Source organism: Bubalus bubalis, chromosome 20, assembly GCF_019923935.1.
Source record: "Bubalus bubalis isolate 160015118507 breed Murrah chromosome 20, NDDB_SH_1, whole genome shotgun sequence".
In the NCBI taxonomy this organism is placed as follows: domain Eukaryota; kingdom Metazoa; phylum Chordata; class Mammalia; order Artiodactyla; family Bovidae; genus Bubalus; species Bubalus bubalis.
Window position 1 is genome coordinate 897,767 of NC_059176.1, and position 20,295 is coordinate 918,061.

At 56.4% G+C, this 20,295-nt stretch overlaps 1 protein-coding gene across 9 annotated transcripts in view; it reads right to left on the bottom strand.

Moving 5' to 3' along the window:
* Positions 1-20,295, bottom strand: part of PACS2 (phosphofurin acidic cluster sorting protein 2) — a 63,926-nt gene that overhangs the window by 21,130 nt on the left and 22,501 nt on the right. For 6 of the 9 annotated variants that reach the window (XM_025277446.3, XM_025277451.3, XM_025277445.3 and 3 more), the window contains exons 2-7: positions 8,280-8,367; positions 5,499-5,588; positions 3,782-3,907; positions 2,663-2,825; positions 2,096-2,169; positions 1,082-1,162 (exon numbers count right to left, since the gene is read on the bottom strand). In XM_025277446.3, coding sequence (XP_025133231.1) covers positions 1,082-1,162; positions 2,096-2,169; positions 2,663-2,825; positions 3,782-3,907; positions 5,499-5,588; positions 8,280-8,367 — 622 coding nt within the window. The remainder of the gene's footprint in view (positions 1-1,081; positions 1,163-2,095; positions 2,170-2,662; positions 2,826-3,781; positions 3,908-5,498; positions 5,589-8,279; positions 8,368-20,295) is intronic. The other 3 variants (XM_025277448.3, XM_025277450.3, XM_025277447.3) reach the window with 1 other exon arrangement.

Here is a 20,295-nt window from a genome sequence, read left to right on the forward strand (position 1 = left end):
AGAAGTGGGGCGCGGTCAGAGCACGCGGGGCTGCTCCCCAGCGATGGCGGGCAGGGGCGGCTCAGACAGCAGAGACCCGTGACCTCCAGCCGCCCACACTTCAGCAGTGGCAGGCGTTTTCAAAGCGTGAAACCACACTTGTGCTCAGACCTGGAAACGGGCCCACAGACGGGCTGGTGGTCTGGGCCAAGCACGGGGATGGAGAGGGATCTACGGCTCTTCCAGAAGCCTCCATGCGTGAGGCCCCACCCTGCCTCCGTGGACCGTGGTGGTGGCCAGAGTGCGGGGGCCCATCTACTCCCAGTGCAGCCGTGGCCACAGGGCTCAGCTCTGGGCACCGACCCTACAGGAGGAGCCCCAGCTCCCTCCACAAAAGCCGGGCATCAGGCCCTGGGCTTGAGGCTCACACAGATGCTGTCCCAGCAGTTCCGGACGCACTGTGGTCCAGACAGCTGGTTCACTCGGTGTTCGGGAACCAGCCCGTGGCCTCCCAGCCTGGCCAGGTGGCAGGCTCTGGGGCAGGGGGTCAGCACTGGGGCTTCCTGGGCTGCCCTCCATGCTGGCCTGGCCTGGGGCCACAGCCCAGCACCTGGGGCCACAGCCTGGCCTGAGAGCGCGGGCACCAGGGGTAGACACTCTGGGATGGGCCTCCGCTCCGCCAGAACCTCCCTTCTGGAGGAAGGGCCTCCAGCCCTTCCGAGCCCCCGGCCGCCTGCCTAGAGCCGAGACAGGGGCCGGCCTCACACTGGGCGTGTCCGGGCCAAGCAGCAGGCTTGCTAGGGAACTGGCCTCTGCTAAGGGACTGGCCTCGCCCACTGCCTCTGGGCCTGTGGCCCGCAGCCTGGGGTTGGCACGCTGATGCCCTGGAGGCCCTCCTCCCAAGGCGAGGCCATGGCGTGGGGCCGCCCACCTTCACGCTGTTTGCGGGGAAGAGGCTGGACCTCAGGAGAAGCCACAGAGCCAGGCTTCCGGGGCAGCACGCGATCAGACCGGCCGCCCCACACCCTGCCCGCCCCCTCGGCCCCCACCCCAGGCTCCCGCCCCCCACTTCCCCAGGTTAGTAAAACCAGTCTCCACCGACCCTGGTCATGGACGGCGTTCTTACTATCGATCGCCGCTGCTTCTTGGGCTTCCCCACATCAAAGTCATCCTCATCCAAATCCTGCAAAGACAGGCTGCTCCTGAGCCCCACACGGGGCCCAGGGACCCCCACCCCACGCGGACTCCGGGTGTCAGAGCGCCTGCTGGCAGCGCCCAGGCCTCAGGATACCCTGTGCTGGCGGCTCTGGGGGTCCTGGCACCCCCTCAGGGGCCCCACGTGGCTCCAGTGACCCCGGCCCCCTACTGCCCCGTTACCCCCTCAGCCCCCTACCTGCCCCCCCCATTACCACTCAGCCCCCTACCTGCCCCCCCATTACCACTCAGCCCCATCTGCCCCTGTCCCCCCCGTTACCCCCGCGGCCCCCTACCTGCCCCCCATTACCACTCAGCCCCATCTGCCCCTGTCCCCCCCGTTACCCCCGCGGCCCCCTACCTGCCCCCCATTACCACTCAGCCCCATCTGCCCCTGTCCCCCCCGTTACCCCCTCAGCCCCCTACCTGCCCCCCCATTACCACTCAGCCCCATCTGCCCCTGTCCCCTCCGTTACCCTCTCAGCTCCCTACCTGCCCCTGGGACTCCCCCATTACCCCCGCGGCCCCCTACCTGCCCCTGACTCCCCGTTACCCCCTCAGCCCCCTACCTGCCCCCTGGGACTCCCCCGTTACCCCCGCGGCCCCCTACCTGCCCCTGACTCCCCCGTTACCCCCTCAGCCCCCTACCTGCCCCCTGGGACTCCCCCGTTACCCCCGCGGCCCCCTACCTGCCCCTGACTCCCCCGTTACCCCCGCGGCCCCCTACCTGCCCCTGTCCCCCTCATTACCCCTCAGCCCCATCCGTCCCTGTCCCCTCCGTTACCCTCTCAGCTCCCTACCTGCCCCCTGGGACTCCCCCGTTACCCCCGCGGCCCCCTACCTGCCCCTGACCCCCCCGTTACCCCCGCGGCCCCCTACCTGCCCCCGCGCCCCGCCCCCTGTTACCCCCGCGGCCCCCTACCTGCCCCTGCACGGCGTCGTCACTGGCCTCCTGCTCAGAGGAGAAGCTCTCATACTCCTCCTCCGAGTAGTTCTCTGCGGAATGAGCACACAGAGGGGAGGGCACCCTGAGATTCCGACCCCTGGTGTGCAGGGAGCCGCGAGGACACGGCCCCCACAGCCGGCGCGCCAGGTGGACAGCCCCCATGTGCCCCCTCGGTGGTCTTCCTGCCCCTCACAGGGTTCACCCCCACATGCCCCCCCCCCGCATGGTCTGGCCCTTCCTGCCCACCACAGCGTCCTGGATCTTCAGCTGGACCGGTCCCTGCCTGTCCACCCCTGCCTCAGGGGAGACCGTGACCCCAGCTGTGATAGAAGACGGCCCAGGATGGTGCCAGACCCGAGAAGGCACCACAGCTTCCCGCAACTCGCTCAGTAGCTAGGTCCCAGTGTGGGGGCGGGGCTGGGATGCCCACCGCCCAAGGGCCGCCTGAAGACCCTCGCATGCCCTCCCCACCTCCTCACGCCTGCAGGCTCATAGCCGGGAGGTGGCGTCTGTGGCAGAGAGGCGGCCCGAGGCGGCACTCACCGGTGGACTTGGCCTTGGGGCCGGCCTGCATGGCGCTGTCCTCGTGGTCGATGGGCTGGCTGGACAGCGAGAAGATCCAGATCTCGGCCACCTTGACCGCGGCCTCCTTGATGTTGCTGCAGAGGCTCAGCACCTGCCCGCCCTCCGCCGGCTGCTGCAGCACCTGCAGGGGCGCGGCTCTGGAGACCCTGCTGGCCCACGCGGGGCACGCGCGGCTCCGCCGGGCCCTCCTCTCGGCAGCGACCAGAGGGGCCGCGGTCAGCCAGGCAAGCATGGGGCAGGGGGTGCACAGGGCGGGAGGACAAGAGGGCACGGAGCCAGTGGCCGGGCCACGAAGGAGCTATCACATCAAGGGGGGCGGTCGGTGCTAGGCCCAGTCCCCGAGCGCCGAAGGCCCCCCAGCGCCGAAGGCCGTCGAGGAAGAGCGGCGTGGCAGCAGGCAGCGTGTGAAGCCCCAGGGCCAGCCCAGATGGGGCCCAAGCCTCAGGACTCAATGCCAGGGACCAGGCCCCAGGGGGCCAAGGAGGACAGGCCCCTGTGTGAGCCGGAGCTCTGGTGCCACAGAGCGGACACCCCCTGGGTTTGGCCCAACAGGACGGGGAAGCCCTGGGGCCGCTCTGATCACAAGAGAATCAAGCAGACCTCTCTCTGGGCAGCAGAGCCCCCCACCCCCGCCTGGCACCGGCCTATGCCCCCCACTAGGACCCCAGGTGCCCAAGCAGTTCACTGGACGGGCCTTGTCATGACAAGCCAGCGAACGAATGCCTCCACGTTTTAGAAACTCTTTTTGCGGTCATTTGATCAAATCCAGCCTGATGCTGGAGTTTTAGGGACCAGATTCTTTTTTAATTTGGGGGACTCAGCTGGGGCGGCCAGCTCTTTCGTCAAGGAAGAAGATGAGGCTTTTGAGAAAAGCAGTGCCTCCTATCACCGTCACCGAAGAAGCCATGTTAACAAAGGGGGCTGGCAACGCACCTGGCCCACCACCCACCCGGGCAGCCTCCTTCCCGCTGGGCAGGAGGCTTAGGGGGGAAGTGAGGGCGGGGTGCCTGCAGGGACACGCCCCCACCTGCCCTGCCCACCAGGAGGCATAGGAGGCCGTCTGGCCATTGCCCTCACCTCAGCCATGTTGATGGAGCCAGCCGCCAGCGTCTTGTAGCCCAGGATGGTTCGGTTCTTGTACCTCTTTCTTCGCTGCAGCATGATCTGAAGCCTGTTGCCTTCTCTTTTCAGGAAGTGGGGGTACTGCGGGGGAGGGGGGCTACGGTGATACAGACGGCCACGCCCCGCGACACCCACGGATCACGCGCCTGAGCCCAGGGGCTCCCAGCCCGCTGGTCATCGCGGGCCGCGGTCACAAGAACGGCCACTGGTGGCAGACGTGTGCCGCGTGGTCAGGCCCTCAGGAGGGGCCCACGCATCTGGGGTAACTGCTCAGCGGGGCACCTGCCTGGCGGTCCAGGGCGCCGTGCCCACCCAGCACTCCGGCCCAGGCGGCCACACCCGCTCCCGGGACCGCGGCGCTTGTGCACACTGGTGCGCGCGTGTGCACAGGGCAGACATGCACGTTTCCTCAAGGGTCACAACTAACGGCATACTGTAAAAGCCGGGGGACCACGGGCTGGGCTGCGCTCCGCCGGGGCGGAGGTGGAGGGGACACAGCTGCGTCCACGCCCGGGGAGCCACAGGCCTGAAGACAGCGGACTGCACGCTTTGGAAGTTACACTCGACAGGCCTGATTCATGTGGCATTCCCTGGCGGTCGGGACTCTGGCTCTCACTGCTGAGGGCCTGTGTCAGTCCCTGGTTGGGCAGCTGAGATCCCACAAGCCACTTGACATGGCCAAATAAATAAATAAAATAAGAATAAGAATAGAACCTGATTCTCCTCACCACCACCCCCGTGAAGAAAAGTCAACACACAACCCAGAAGCCACCATGGGGCTCAGGCAGTGAGGCGGCCTGGGGGGCGGGCGGTGGGGGGGCTGGCAGGGCTCTCGCAGGCGGCCTGGGGGGCGGGCGGTGGGGGGGCTGGCAGGGCTCTCGCAGGTGGCCTGGGGGGCGGGCGGTGGGGGGGGCTGGCAGGGCTCTCGCAGGCCGCCTGGGGGGCGGGCGGTGGGGGGGGGCTGGCAGGGCTCTCGCAGGCCGCCTGGGGGGCGGGCGGTGGGGGGGGCTGGCAGGGCTCTCGCAGGCCGCCTGGGGGGCGGGCGGTGGGGGGGCTGGCAGGGCTCTCGCAGGCGGCCTGGGGGGCGGGCGGTGAGGGGGCTGGCAGGGCTCTCGCAGCACAGCCCCATCTTACGGGCTCACAGCGACAGGGGTTTCTGGGATTTGGAGGCACTGATGCTAATGCAGCAGGTGTGCTCAGCCAGAACTGCACGGGCTGAATCGAAACAACTCGGGTCTTAATTATGCAAAGAGAAGTGGGGGGAGGAGGAGCCTGGGGGATGCTGGCCTGCCGAGCACCCGCCCCGCTGGGAGACCCGTTTCACACAGGGTTGGGGGGTCCCGGTCTAAAGCCCACCAGCAACACAGCCCGGAACACCCGAGGGGTTTGAACTTACAGCGCGGGCTGTCCGCGGCCCCAGCCCCTCTCCGCCTCCTTTTGTCTGAGATGCCGAGTTGCTTTCTGCCCCTCCCCAACCCCCATCTCTTCTTCTTCTAAACACGGATGAGATGACCGAACCTGAGCACTTGAGTTTTGGCCTCACCACCCTCTCTTCAACGTGGGAATGTGAGGAAAGACTCGACCTAACACCCCAAGCACGTTTCTAACCCTGGAGAGCCCGCCTCGTGGGAGGGGGAGGTCCGTTCGGGCACAGGGCGAGGGCGCGGCCCACCTGCAGAGAGAAGGTCAGCGCCAGGTCGGTCTCCACTTGTCCGCTAGGGGGCAGCACGATCTCGTGGGACCGCAGGATCCGCTTGGAGCCCTGGCACAGAACAAGGAAGCCGGACTCAGAAGACGGCACGTTGCAGTGAGACGGCCAAGGCCAGAGTCAGTTCATTTCAAAGTGTCAGCGGGAGAGCTGCCGGCGGGGAGGGCGCGGGAGGCCTGAGCATGCGACTCCCAAAGGCGCCACCGGGGGTGTATCTGGAGCCTTAAAACAGCCCGCATCCTTTGACCTGCTTCGAACTGAGGTGCTGGAGAAGACTCTGCAGAGTCTCTTGGACATCAAGGAGATCAAACCAGTCAATCTTAAAGGAAATCAACCCTGAATATTCATTGAAGGACTGATGCTGAAGCTCCAATACTTTGGCCACCTGATGCAAAGAACTGACTCATTAGAAAAGACCCTGGTGCTGGGAAAGACTCAAGGCAGGACGAGAAACGGACGCCAGAGGATGAGATGGTTGGATGGCATCACTGACTCGATGGATGTGAGTTTGAGCAAGCTCTGGGAGAGAGTGAGGGACAGGGAAGCCTGGCGTGCTGCAGTCCATCGGGTCACAAAGAGTTGGACACGACTGAGCAACTGGACAACCTCCTCTAGAGGTTTGTCCCAGCGCCTGAGGTGACGAGACTGACATGGGTCACGGCCAAGTTCCCTGCACTCACGGGATGAACATGAAGGTGGATGAGCAGATGTGCGAGAGGCCACGTGTCCCCGGGAAGGCAGAACCATGATGGGTGTCCTCCCCCGACTCCCACAGCAGAATGGGTGAGGCGGTCAGTGACTGAAGCCCAGCAGCACGTCCGCAGGACGGGGAGGGCAGCACCAGCCGGAACCAGACCCCGGGACACAGGGATGGAGGTAGAGACAGACCCCGTGGGTAATGCACTAGGGAGCCTGCAGGCTGGCAGGGAAAGTGAAAGTGAAAGTCACTCAGTCATGTCCTACTCTTTGTGAGCCCATGGACCCTACAGTCCATGGAATTCTCCAGGCCAGAACACTGGCGTGGGTAGCCTTTCCCTTCAGGGGATCTTCCCGACCGAGGGATCGAACCCAGGTCTCCTGCATTGCAGGCATATTTCTTTACCAGCTGAGCCACCAGGGAGGCCCCTGACAGGAAAAGCTATTCACTAAATGGCCATAATACGTGGACAGATGGTCCGCAGAGAACACCCAGTCCCGACCTCAAACCTTGGCCCAGACGAAGTTCCAAATGGATTAAAGATGTTCACCATAGCATCATCTTAAAAACAGCTGTCCAATGCCGACAGCCTCGGGAGCTTGCTCCACTGAGTGCAGGAAGCAGACACAGCGGGACCAGCTCAGCCCCACGTCCGGGGAGCACCGCGAGGAGACAGGCTCACGGGGCTGGGCGGGTGAGCAGAGGTCACCCCGCAGCTGACATCGGCTCCCCAGCGTGCGACCGGGACCAGGGGTGCAGAGACGGGTGAGGGCGGGAGCAGGTGCTGGCCCCGGAGAAGATGCTGACAGAGCCGCAGGGGGAGGGCACCGCACCAGGGCGGACACCCCTGTGGCCTGGCGCTCCCCACCCCCGGCCTTGCCCGTGTCCATCACAGCCATGCCCCCAAGCTCCCTGTACTCCTGAGCCTGTCTGGGTCAGGCCCTCAACTGACAGGCCTGTGCCAGGTGAAGAGGAGTCCCAGCAAGGACGCGGGCAGGGGCAGCAGCGACCACAGTGGTCAGCCGGGGGTGGGGGCAGCTCGTCTGCCCTGAGGGCCTGGAGGCGGCAGACGAGCCGGGAGCAGACTGAAAGGCAGGCGACCCAACGGGACGGAAGGCCCGAGGACAGGCCGGGTAGGAAGCCACGTGGGGGGCAGGCCGGTGACGCGGGTGCCGAGGTGAGCGGGCAGGACGGGCAAGGCGGCTGTGAGGGGGCCTGGGCCCGCCAGGGGCCAAGTGTTCCGTAGGGACAGGGTCCAGGCGGGACCATGGGGAGGGCAGCTGGAGGGACGGGGCCCCAGCGGGGGGTGTCGGCTGTGTCTGAGGTCAATGGCGCGGGTATCGGGGGCCAGAGAGGGTCCATCCCCTTGCTCTGGCCTGGAGAGGTTCCCGGGCCAGGGGGCCCCGAGCAGAGCGGGCCACCCGCGGGCCGGCGGGGCCAGTTCCTGCGTGGGCACTGCCCCCTGAGCTGGGAGCGCCACAGCCCCTCGGGCCGGGAGCCTTTCCTTGGATGCCAGGCTCTCCTCCCCAGGCCCTGGGCTCCACACTGACCTCCAGTCCGGAGGGCGGCCTGGCCCTGAGCCCCCGAGGTGCTCCCGGTGGTCTCGTCGGGAGGCCCTGCAGACCCTCAGGGTCAGAGCGCTCAGGTCAGCTGCAAACACGGGCGCCAGCAGCCCGGGGTCGGGGGGTGAGGCCGGACTCCACCCTGAGGGGTTGACCCTCCGGGGTCCTCAGAGGACAGGCCACACCGGGGATGTGCCCCCTTCAAGGAACTGCCCGTGGGCACCCATGAGCCGCGCTGGGGCTGGAGGGGCCGCGGTGGTGGGCCCAGCAGAGCCCCTGCCGCAGGGTCTGCAAAGGGCCGAGAGCCGCCCTGAGAGTGGACGCGGGACCCGGCCCCCCCTAGAGGGCCAGGGGCCCCATGGGGCTAACAGGACCCCTCCTTCAGGGCAGCCAGGGTTAGGGTCTGCATGGGGGAGGGCCCCGTCTGGTCCCCAGGCAGCAAGCACACCCGCAGTGCCCCGGGGCGGCACCAGAGGGAACCCTCACCTGCATCTTGACGGCAATCACCACGGAGATGAGCTCCTTCTCCAGCTCCTTGAAGACCACCAGCTTCTTCAAGGTCAGGCTGCACAACCTGCGAGAGCACAGGCAGGCTCAGCGGCGGCCATGCACACGGACGCCCCCGCGCCCCACCCCGCGGGGCCCCCCAGCACCCTGGTCACTCGTGGAGACGGGCCTTGCACCTCCCGGGGCTCTGCCCAGGCTCAGCGGTGGCCATGCGCGCGGACGCCCCCGTGCCCCACCCCGCGGGGCCCCCCAGCACCCTGGTCACTCGTGGAGATGGGCCTCGTGTCTCCCGGGGCTCCGCCCAGGCCCAGCCAGGCCGCAGAGGCTGTTGGACCAAGCCCCCCCTGAAGAGGGTCCACGGATGGGCAGGGCACAGAGCCGGCAAAGACACAGACCGGGGAGCCCCCAGGGATGCTCTCCCAGCTGCAAGATTACAGGGACCCTGATCTCAGGGCTCACCTGGGCCCCACCCTCTCCTCTGTAGGGTCCCGCCCGCCCCAGCTGTCTGCACGGAGATGCATCCGCCCTCCGCCCGGTCCACTGGTGCCAAGAGACACACACAAGGCCTCCCCCAGGCAGCAGATACTCCGACTGTGCAAGAGACACACACAAGGCCTCCCCCAGGCAGCAGATACTCTGACTGTGCGTTCCAGCGTGGAGACACAGTGCAGCCCCAGTCCCTGACTCTCCGCAGTGAGGTGGGCACCCCAGCAGGACCCCTCACGTGGCAGAACCCCCCTCGCAGCCCCCAGCCCAGCCCCTTCACCCACGGGGGCTGCTCTGACTGTGCGGGGCCAGGGAAAAAGCTAGAGAAGGAGACTCACGAAAGGAGTTAATGTTCACCACAACAGACCACATCCTGGGCAACGAAGCGATGCTCCACACACACGTTCAAGAACCGGAATCACATACTCTATGTTCTCTGACAAGAATGCAGTTAGCTAGAAATCAGCTATGGGAAGACGACTGGAAAATATCAGCTACTTGGGAAACAACCACACACTGCTAAATCACCAGCAGGACACAGAGGAGGCTGGAAGGACATTAGACACATTTTGTGTGGAATGAAAGTGACAAACACGATGTCAGGAATTGTGGGATGCAGCTAATGTGGTGCTGAGAGGAGAGTTCACAGCATTCAATGCTTACAGGAGGAAAGACAGACACTCTCCAGGGCACGATCTAAGCTTTACCTTAAGACACTAGGAAAAGAGCAAATTAAGCCCAAAGTGAGAAGGCAGGAAATAAGGAGAATAAAAGCAGAACAATGAAACTGAAAACAAAGACACAATTAGAAAAAAATAAACCCAAATCTGGGTCTTTGGAAAGAGCAACAGACTTGATTAAAAACTCTAGGAACACAAAAGAAAGTAAAAGTGAAGTCGCTCAGTCGTGTCCGACTCTTTGTGGCCCCTTGGACGGCAGCCCACCAGGCTCCTCAGTCCATGGAATTCTCCAGGCAAGAACACTGGAGTGGGCTGCCATTTCCTTCTCCAGGGGATCTTCCCGACCCAGAGATCGAACCCAGGTCTCCTGCATTGCAGGCAAGGAGAGATAAGAAAACCTTCCTCCGTGATCAATGCAAAGAAACAGAGAAAACAACAGAATGGCAAAGACTAGAGGTCTTCAAGAAAATTAGAGATACCAGGGGACTATTTCATGCAAAGATGGGCTTGATAAAGGACAGAAATGGTACAGACCTAATAGAAGCAGAAGCTATCAAGAAGAGGTGGCAAGAATACACAGAAGAACTGTACAAAAAAGAGCTTCATGATCCAGATAACCACAATGGTATGATCACTCACCTAGAGCCAGATATCCTGGAATGCGAAGTCAAGTGGGCCTTAGGAAGCATCACCACAAACAAAGCTACTGGAGGTGATGGGATTCCAGTTTAGCTATTTCAAACCCTAAAAGATGATGTTGTTGAAGTGCTGCACTCAATATGCCAGAAAATTTGAAAAACTCAGCAGTAGCCACAGCACTGGAAAAGGTCAGTTTTCATTCCAATCCCAAAGAAAGGCAATGCCAAAGAATGCTCAAACTACCGCACAATTGCACTCATCTCACACACTAGCAAAGTAATGCTCAAAAATCCTCCAAGCCAGGCTTCAACAGTACATGAACCATGAACTGCCAGATGTTTAAGCTGGATTTAGAAAAGACAGAGGAACCAGAGATCAAACTGCCAACATCTGCTGGATCATAGAAAAGCAAGAGAGTTCCAGAAAAACATCTACTTCTGCTTTACTGACTAACGCCAAAGCCTTTGACTGTGTGCATCACAACAAACTCTGGAAAATTCTTCAAGAGATGGGAATACCAGGCTACCTGACCTGCCTCCTGAGAAATCTGTATGCAGGTCAAGAAGCAACAATTAGACCTGGACATGAAACACTAGACTGGTTCCAAATCGGGAAAGGCGTACATCAAGGCTATATTGTCACCCTGCTTATTTAACTTATATGCAGAGTACATCATAAGAAACGCTCGGCTGGATGAAGCACAAGCTGGAATCAAGACTGCGGGGAGAAATATCAATAACCTCAGATATGCAGATGACACCACCCTAATGGCAGAAAGCGAAGAACTAAAGAGCCTCTTGATGAAAGTGAAAGAGGAGAGTGAAAAAGTGGCTTAAAGCTCAACATTCAGAAAACTAAGATCATAGCATCTGGTCCCATCACTTCATGGCAAATAGACAGGGAAATAGTGGAAACAGTAACAGACTTTATTTTTTGGGCTCCAAAATCACTGCAGATGGTGACTGCAGCCATGAAATTAAAAGATGCTTGCTCCTTGGAAGAAAAGCTATGACCAACCTAGACAGCATATTAAAAAGCAGAGACATAACTTTGCCAACAAAGGTCCGTCCAGTCAAAGCTATGGTTTTTCCAATAGTCATTTATGGATGTGAGAGTTAGACTGTAAAGAAAGCTGAGCACCGAAGAATTGATGCTTTTGAACTGTGGTGTTGGAGAAGACTCCTGAGAGTCCCTTGGACTGCAAGAAAGTCCAACCAGTCCATCCTAAAGGAGATCAGTCCTGGGTGTTCTTTGGAAGGACTGATGCTGAAGCTGAAACTCCAATACTTTGGCCACCTCATGTGAAGAACTGACTCATTGGAAAAAACCCTGATGCTGGGAAAGATTGAAGGCGGGAGGAGAAGGGGACGACAGAGGATGAGATGGTTGGATGGCATCACCGACTCGATGGACATGAGTTTGAGCAAGCTCTGGGAGTTGGTGATAGACAGGGAGGCCTGGCGTGCTGCAGTCCATGGCGTCGCAAAGAGTCGGACACGACTGAGCTGAATCTGTGAAGCAGGAATAGATGAGAACCCCTTCCACCTGATAAAGAGCATGTCCAAAGGCCTCCAGCAAACATCACGCTGGACGGTGAGAGACGGCATATTCTCCCCTAAGGTTGGGAGCGAGGCCAAGCGCATCCTCGCAGCACTGCCACTCCACACAGCACCGAAGGCCTGCCCAGGGCAAAGGCGACGAGGCAGAGGGGAGGGCGAACGAAGCTCTTCCTACTGCAGACAATAGGGTCGTTATGTAGAATGTCCCAAGGAATGTGGGAGAATGTGGAAACAAGCTCCAAGAACTACTGAGCTTAGCAAGATGGAAAGCAGCGCAGTTCCATATATGAGCAATGAGCAAACTGGAGTCAGTGTGTAAAAAAATCTTGCATTTACAAAAAAAAGAAATACCTAAATCTAATAAATTAAACGCTGGATCTGCATGTTAGGAACTCCCGACCGCTGTCAGAACCTCTGCCAGGCTTATGGACATTCATTCTCCCCAAACTAGATCTAAGATTTGGACCCAGGTGCAATTCCAATGAAATCCCAGTGAGACTTTTTTATAATTATTAGTTAAGTGACTTTTAAATGTATATGGAAAGGTAAAGGAACTAAAACAATCAAAATAATTTTGAAAAAGGAAAGCAGAAACAAACAAATGGGGCCTGATTAAACTTAAAAGCTTTTGCAGAGGAAACCAACGAAACAAGCGACAACCTGTGGAGCAGGAGAAAATGCTTACAAACAATGCAACCAAGAGGGCTTAACTTCCAAAATATATAAACAGCTCAGACAACTCAGTATTGAGAAAACAACCAATCTGATTAAAAAATGAGCAGAAGACCTGAACAGACATTTCTCCAAAGACATCCAGATGGACGACAGCCACATGAGGAGACTCGGCGGCCCCGACCACCAGGGAAACGCGAGTCTAAACCAGGAGGCGGCGCCGTCTGAAGGCCACCATCAGAACGCCTACAGATCAGAAACGCTGAAGAGCACGTGGAGAAAGGGAGCCCGCCTGCACCGGTGGCGGGAATGAAAGCCGGTGAAGTTACCAAGGAAAATGGAACGGCGAGTCCTCAAACACCAAAAACAGAGCTATCGTATGAGCAGGAAACCCGCTCCCGGGCATGTACTGGTTAGAGACAAAACTACTAACTTGAAACGATACATGTATCCCAATTTTCACAGCAGTATTCTTGACAATTGCCAAGGCATGAAAGCAATGTAGGAGGCCATCAGCAGATGAATGGATAAAGACGACCTGGTGTGTGTGTGTGTGTGTGTGTGTGTGTGCGCGCGCGCGCATAAAATACAACATTACCAGGCCATAAAAAAGAATGAAATTCTGCCACTTACAACACGGGAGGACCTAGAAATAAGTCAGACAGAGAAAAACAAAATACTCCAGGTATCACGTATATGTGAAATCTAAAAAATAACATAAATGAATGCACAGAGCAGAACAGAAACAGATTCAGCTAGAACAAACCAGTGGTTACCAGTGGGGCGGCGGCAGGGGGAGGGGTGAGACAGGAGGGGACTCAGAGGCACAAACCTGCAGGCGTAAAGGAGACAGGTTAGAAGGATGCGCTGTACAGGGGGGAGCAGAGCCAGTACCTTACAGCAACTTTAAACGGAGTTTAATCTGTGACACTATTGAATCGCTACGCTGAAGCTAATACGATAATGTAAGTCAACTGTACTTCAGTAGAAAACACAGTGACTTTGAAAAAGGAAAAGAGTGTAATCGGGCATGTCTCACCCCGACATGGAGACATGCTCTAAACCAACAGCCATCAAGACAACGTGCTGCTGGCCAAGGGTGGGCAACTGGAGCGACAGAGCGAGCCTGATGAACAGGACGGCGTCAGCACGCAGACCTCTGCTCTGTGAAAAGCCCTCTCAAGGGGACAAGAAGACAAGATAAGAGTCGGAGAAAATACTTGCAAATCACATTTTCGACAAAGGGTTTTATCTGGAATATGTAAAGAATGCTCAAATCTCAATAATGTGAAAATAGTCCAGTGAAAATGGGCATAAGATTTTAACAGACTCTTCACCAAAAAGCCATGTGGCTAATAAACGAGCACATTAGAACATGCTCCACCTTATTAGCTGTTACAGCAGCTGAGTTCACCATCACCCCAAACTGGAAACCGAGACATCCCTCAAAGCCACTGGGCCATCCACACCGGGGAGTGCCCCTGGGGAACCAGAGACCAGGCACCACCAAGGGCACTCGAGTTCAGGGAAACACACACACGCACACGCACGCACGGTGTGGGAGGGAAGCCAGAGGTGCCAGCGCGCAGAGATCCCGCCCTGCATCTGCCCACGTGTGTGCCTTCACGGGGGGCAGGCGGAGTGTGCAAGGCAAAGAGGGGAGTAGGGGCGCCGCGAGGCTCGGCTTGGCTGTCCTGACCTGCCTGAGACGGTGACGGGAGTCAGAGTTTAGACAGAAGAGGCAGGGGTTGAATTATCCTGCAGGTATGCTCTTTAAAGTACCTTTTCAAGAGTTAGAAAAACCCAGACCTAAAGGATGTAGCGTCCAGTTGCAAACCAAGCACCTTATTCGGATCCTGCTTTCAATAAATTAATCATTAAAAAATACTTCCTAGCCCTTATCTGGGGGTGGGGGCCTCAGGGTCTCAATCTCTTCCTTTGAGGGCTTTCTAGAAGCCAACATCCCTCATGCCGTGTGTGGCTGGGGAGGGGTGAACCCTGTGTTCAGAGACCGCAAAGTGGAGGTGACCCTCCAGAAAGCAGAGCCTGGCACCCACAAGGCTGTCTGCCCCTCACAGAAACGGCTCACGGGGCTCAAGCACGGTGGCCTGCAGGGAGCCCGTCTCAACCCAGGACGGACTCACTTCCTGGGAGGCTCCCGGGCGCCTGTGGCCCCTGCAGCCTTGGGGATTGTGTGTGTGCACATGTGTGTTTCAAGGCACCTCCAAGCTGATGGGATCCATGCAAACAACGTTAAAAGAACCAAAGGGTGACCTGCACAGAGACAGAGCCAGACCAACAGAACAAACGCTGCTTGTGTTTTATCCGAGGTTGGCTTTGAGAGACAGGCCTGAGGGCTGGATTACAGGCAGCCCAGGACGAGCTTTATTGCATAAGGCTTGGCCCTCAAGGAAATCGTGAACAAACACACTGAGAAATCCCCACAAACAGTGACTCATCACGACCTAGGACCGTTATTCCGTAAAGCACTCTACATTGTAAACAGCAGGTTCACTAAGGACCCTAAAGGGAGCCCAGCGGGTCTCACCCAGTCCCTGTAAACAGCAGTCCCCAGGCTTTTTGGCACCAGGCACTGGTTTCCTGGAAGACCTTTTTTTTTTCACGGACTAGGGTGGGGGGTGGTTTCAGCCTGATTCAAGAGCTTTGTATTTATCACGCACTCACTACTATTACATCAGCTCCACCGCGCATCACCAGCATGAGATCCCGGAGGTTGGGAACTCCTGCTGCAAAACATGAAAACCTGCTCCTTCCACGTGAGGGGGGCTTTGCTCACAGCCAGAGTTCCCTCTGCTCTGCCTGTGTGTACACAGCCAAGCTCCACACCTGACCCAGGGAAGCAAGGGTCTGGTCTGTCTTTTAAATCAGAGAAAAGCTACAGAATGATGCCACAAAACCCACACCAACAAAGACGAACCAATGTTCTCCACGGTAGCTGCAGACGTCCTTAGAGAAGCACTAACAAGGTGCCCATTACCACGGAAATCCAGTGTGCTCTCCCTGCCCACCCACCACCTGGAGGAAGGGTCTCCTTCCAGGAGGCTGCCAGCTGTCCCCTTGATAACAGACCCCGCCCCCATGCCAGCTGGGTGTGGGCCTCCTGGCCAGCGACCTCGTCCTGCCCCGGGTGGGTGGGCCAGGGCCTGGAGCCACAAGGATCTCTTTCCGGGTGGCAGGCCCCTTGCTCGCTGTCTCCCGCTAGGTGCAACGGCCGGACCCAGGCAACCACACGCCAAGGACGCAGAGGGGCAGCCAGCCCTGGACCAGCCGTCAGCCCGGCGCGGGTGGCTCTGCCCTCCAACTCCGTCAGAGATGTCAGCTGTGCCCTGACTGGCAGGTCCCAGTCTCACGCCATCTGCACAGACGAGGCGACCCCCATTCACGTTTCTCAAGTCACATTGACCGCCCTGAGTGTGCCCTTGCATCTTGACCGCCCTCCTCAACTCTCGAGAGCCGTGCTCACATGACTCGTGTGCACCTCCCACGCCTGTTGTGCACTTGCTCACTGTAGGGGCACGCGGTGTCTTGACCCCCCATGCCCGGGATGGCCGTTCGGGCTGCTGCAGTGAGCAGACACTACCCGCCCTGGCCCTGCCTTCACCTGCCACACGGCACCTTCAGCCTGCAAGGGGCTGCCGGGTCCACTCTGGGCACTCGGAACCTGGGGGGCTGCTGCCGGCTTCTTACTGCGCCTCATTTATTCCAGGTACAATCACGGGCCTGCGTGCATCACGCCTGTCATCTCCCAGGCGGAGGCCATCATTCGAGTGGGTTTCTCAGATCAGATCAGATCAGTCGCTCAGTTGTGTCCGACTCTTTGCCACCCCATGAATTGCAGCACTCCAGGCCTCCCTGTCCATCACCAACTCCCGGAGTTCACTCAGACTCACGTCCATCGAGTCCGTGATGCCATCCTGCCATCTCATCCTCTGTCGTCCCCTTCTCCTCCTGCCCCCAATCCCTCCCAGCATCAGAGTCTTTTCCAATGAGTCAACTCTTCGCATGAGGTGGCCAAAGTACTGGAGTTTCAGCTTTAGCATCATTCCTTCCAAAGAAATCCCAGGGCTGATCTCCTTGCAGTCCAAGGGACTCTCAAGAGTCTTCTCCAACACCACAGTTCAAAAGCATCAATTCTTCGGCGCTCAGCCTTCTTCACAGTCCAACTCTCACATCCATACATGACCACAGGAAAAACCATAGCCTTGACTAGCCGGACCTTTGTTGGCAAAGTAATGTCTCTGCTTTTGAATATGCTATCTCGGTTGGACATAACTTTCCTTCCAAGGAGTGTCTTTTAATTTCATGGCTGCAGTCACCATGTGAAGTGATTTTGGAGGCCAGAAAAATAAAGTCTGACACTGTTTCCCCTGTTTCCCCATCTATTTCCCATGAAGTGGTGGGACCGGATGCCATGATCTTCGTTTTCTGAATGTTGGGCTTTAAGCCAACTTTTTCACTCTCCACTTTCACTTTCATCAAGAGGCTTTTGAGTTCCTCTTCACTTTCTGCCATAAGGGTGGTGTCATCTGCATATCTAAGGTTATTGATATTTCTCCCGGCAATCTTGATTCCAGCTTGTGTTTCTTCCAGTCCAGCGTTTCTCATGATGTACTCTGCATATAAGTTAAATAAACAGGGTGACAATATACAGCCTTGACGAACTCCTTTTCCTATTTGGAACCAGTCTGTTGTTCCATGTCCAGTTCTAACTGATGCTTCCTGACCTGCATACAAATTTCTCAAGAGGCAGATCAGGTGTTCTTGTATTCCCATCTCTTTCAGAATTTTCCACAGTTTATTGTGATCCACACAGTCAAAGGCTTTGGCATAGTCAATAAAGCAGAAATAGATGTTTTTCTGGAACTCTCTTGCTTTTTCCATGATCCAGCGGATGTTGGCAATTTGATCTCTGGTTCCTCTGCCTTTTCTAAAACCAGCTTGAACATCTGGAAGTTCACGGTTCACATATTGCTGAAGCCTGGCTTGGAAAATTTTGAGCATTACTTTACTAGCGTGTGAGATGAGTGCAATTGTGCGGTCGTTTGAGCATTCTTTAGCATTGCCTTTCTTTGGGATTGGAATGAAAACTGACCTTTTCCAGTCCTGTGGCCACTGCTGAGTTTTCCAAATTTGCTGGCATATTGAGTGCAGCACTTTCACAGCATCATCTTTCAGGATTTGAAAGAGCTCAACTGGAATTCCATCACCTCCACTAGCTTTGTTCGTAGTGATGCTTTCTAAGGCCCACTTGACCTCACATTCCAGGATGTCTGGTCTAGGTCAGGGATCACACCATCGTGATTATCTGGGTCGTGAAGATCTTTTTTGTACAGTTCTTCTGTGTATTCTTGCCATCTCTTCTTAATATCTTCTGCTTCTGTTAGGTCCATACCATTTCTGTCCTTTATCCAGCTCATCTTTGCATGAAATGTTCCTTTGGTATCTCTGATTTTCTTGAAGAGATCCCTCGTCTTTCCCATTCTGTTGTTTTCCTCTATTACTTTGCATTGATCGCTGAGGAAGGCTTTCTTATCTCTTCTTGCTATTCTTTGGAACTCTGCATTCAGATATTTATATCTTTCCTTTTCTCCTTTGCTTTTCGCGTCTCTTCTTTTCACAGCTATTTGTAAGGCCTCCCCAAACAGCCATTTTGCTTTTTTGCATTTCTTTTCCATGGGGATGGTCTTGATCCCTGTCTCCTGTACAATGTCACGAACCTCAGTCCATAGTTCATCAGGCACTCTATCTATCAGATCTAGGCCCTTAAATCTATTTCTCACTTCCACTGTATAATCATAAGGGATTTGATTTAGGTCATACCTGAATGGTCTAGTGGTTTTCCCTACTTTCTCCAATTTAAGTCTGAATTTGGCAATAAGGAGTTCATGATCTGAGCCACAGTCAGCTCCTGGTCTTGTTTTTGCTGACTGCATAGAGCTTCTCCATCTTTGGCTGCAAAGAATATAATCAATCTGATTTCGGTGTTGACCATCTGGTGATGTCCATGTATAGAGTCTTCTCTTGTGTTGTTGGAAGAGGGTGTTTGTTATGACCAGTGCATTTTCTTGGCAAAACTCTATTAGTCTTTGCCCTGCTTCATTCCGTACTCCAAGGCCAAATTTGTCTGTTACTCCAGGTGTTTCTTGACTTCCTACTTTTGCATTCCAGTCCCCTATAATGAAAAGGACATCTTTTGGGGGTGTTAGTTCTAAAAGGTCTTGTAGGTCTTCATAGAACCGTTCAACTTCAGCTTCCTCAGCGTTACTGGTTGGGGCATAGACTTGGATTACTGTGATATTGAATGGTTTGCCTTGGAAACGAACAGAGATCATTCTGTCGTTTTTGAGATTGCATCCAAGTTCTGCATTTTGGACTCTTTTGTTGACCATGATGGCCACTCCATTTCTTCTGAGGGATTCCTGCCCGCAGTAGTAGATATCATGGTCATCTGAGTTAAATTCACCCATTCTAATCCATTTCAGTTCCCTGATTCCTAGAATGTCGACATTCACTCTTGCCATCTCGTTTGACCACTTCCAATTTGCCTTGATTCATGGACCTGACATTCCGGGTTCCTATACAATATTGCTCTTTACAGCATCGGACCTTGCTTCTATCACCAGTCATATCCACAGCTGGGTATTGTTTTTGCTTTGGCTCCATCCCTTCATTCTTTCTGGAGTTATTTCTCCACTGATCTCCAGTAGCATATTGGGCACCTACTGACCTGAGGAGTTTCTCTTTCAGTATCCTATCATTTTGCCTTTTCATACTGTTCATGTGGGTCTCAAGGCAAGAATACTGAAGTGGTTTGCCATTCCCTTCTCCAGTGGACCACATTCTGTCAAATCTCCCCACCATGACCCGCACGTCTTGGGTGGCCCCACGGGCATGGCTTAGTTTCACTGAGTTAGACAAGGCTGTGGTCCTAGTGTGATTAGATTGACTAGTTTTCTGTGAGTATGGTTTCAGTGTGTCTGCCCTCTGATGCCCTCTTGCAACACCTACCGTCTTACTTGGGTTTCTCTTACCTTGGGCGTGGGGTATCTCTTCACGGCTGCTCCAGCAAAGCGCAGCCATTGCTCCTTACCTTAGACGAGGGGTATCTCCTCACCGCCGCCCTTCCTGACCTTCAACATGGGATAGCTCCTCTAGGCCCTCCTGCGCCCGCGCAGCCATGGCTCCTTGGACGTGGGGATGGTCCTCCCAGCCACCACCCCTGGCCTCGGGCTTAGGGGCATGGGGTAGCTCCTCCCGCCCGTTGCCCCTGGCCTCGGGCTTGGGGCGTGGGGTATCTCCTCCCAGCCGCTGCCCCTGACCTCGGAGGCTGGGTTTCTAGGAAGTGTTTATTTACATGTCTTATGATTTATGGTTCTTGGATATCATATTCTTCAATTTCACACCACTCCTCCCAAAGTTGTTTTTTTTACTCTTTTCACTGAGGCCATTAATCTACATGGAGCTGTTCTGTGTATGGTGTGAGGTAGGGACCTGACTTTATTATTTTCTCTATGGATGCCCACCTATCCCCCAACTAGTTCTGCAAGAGCAAACCCCTTCCTTACGGATTAAAGGCTGTCTCTGAAGATGCGTGTGTTTCTGTGTCTTCCTGTGTCCCAGGGGTCAATCTGTCTATATTTCTGCCAACTGCCTATTGTTTTAATGAGCACAGCTTACTTAAACATCTGCTAAGCAAAACACTTCCTAAACACAAACACATCTCCTTTGTTTTTAAAATTGCTTGTCTGCTTCACATAAACTTCATAACTTGCCAAGTTCAATTCCGTCGTGGAATTTTATAAAACTGAATTACATTTAGGGGGAACTGGTAACATCAGGTCATCACAGAGCCTTGGTGCCTCCTTACTCAGGTACTTTGTGTCCTTGAGTAAGTGGGCAGCCCTTTCTCTGGTGAAAGTCATGCCCTTTGTCCAACTT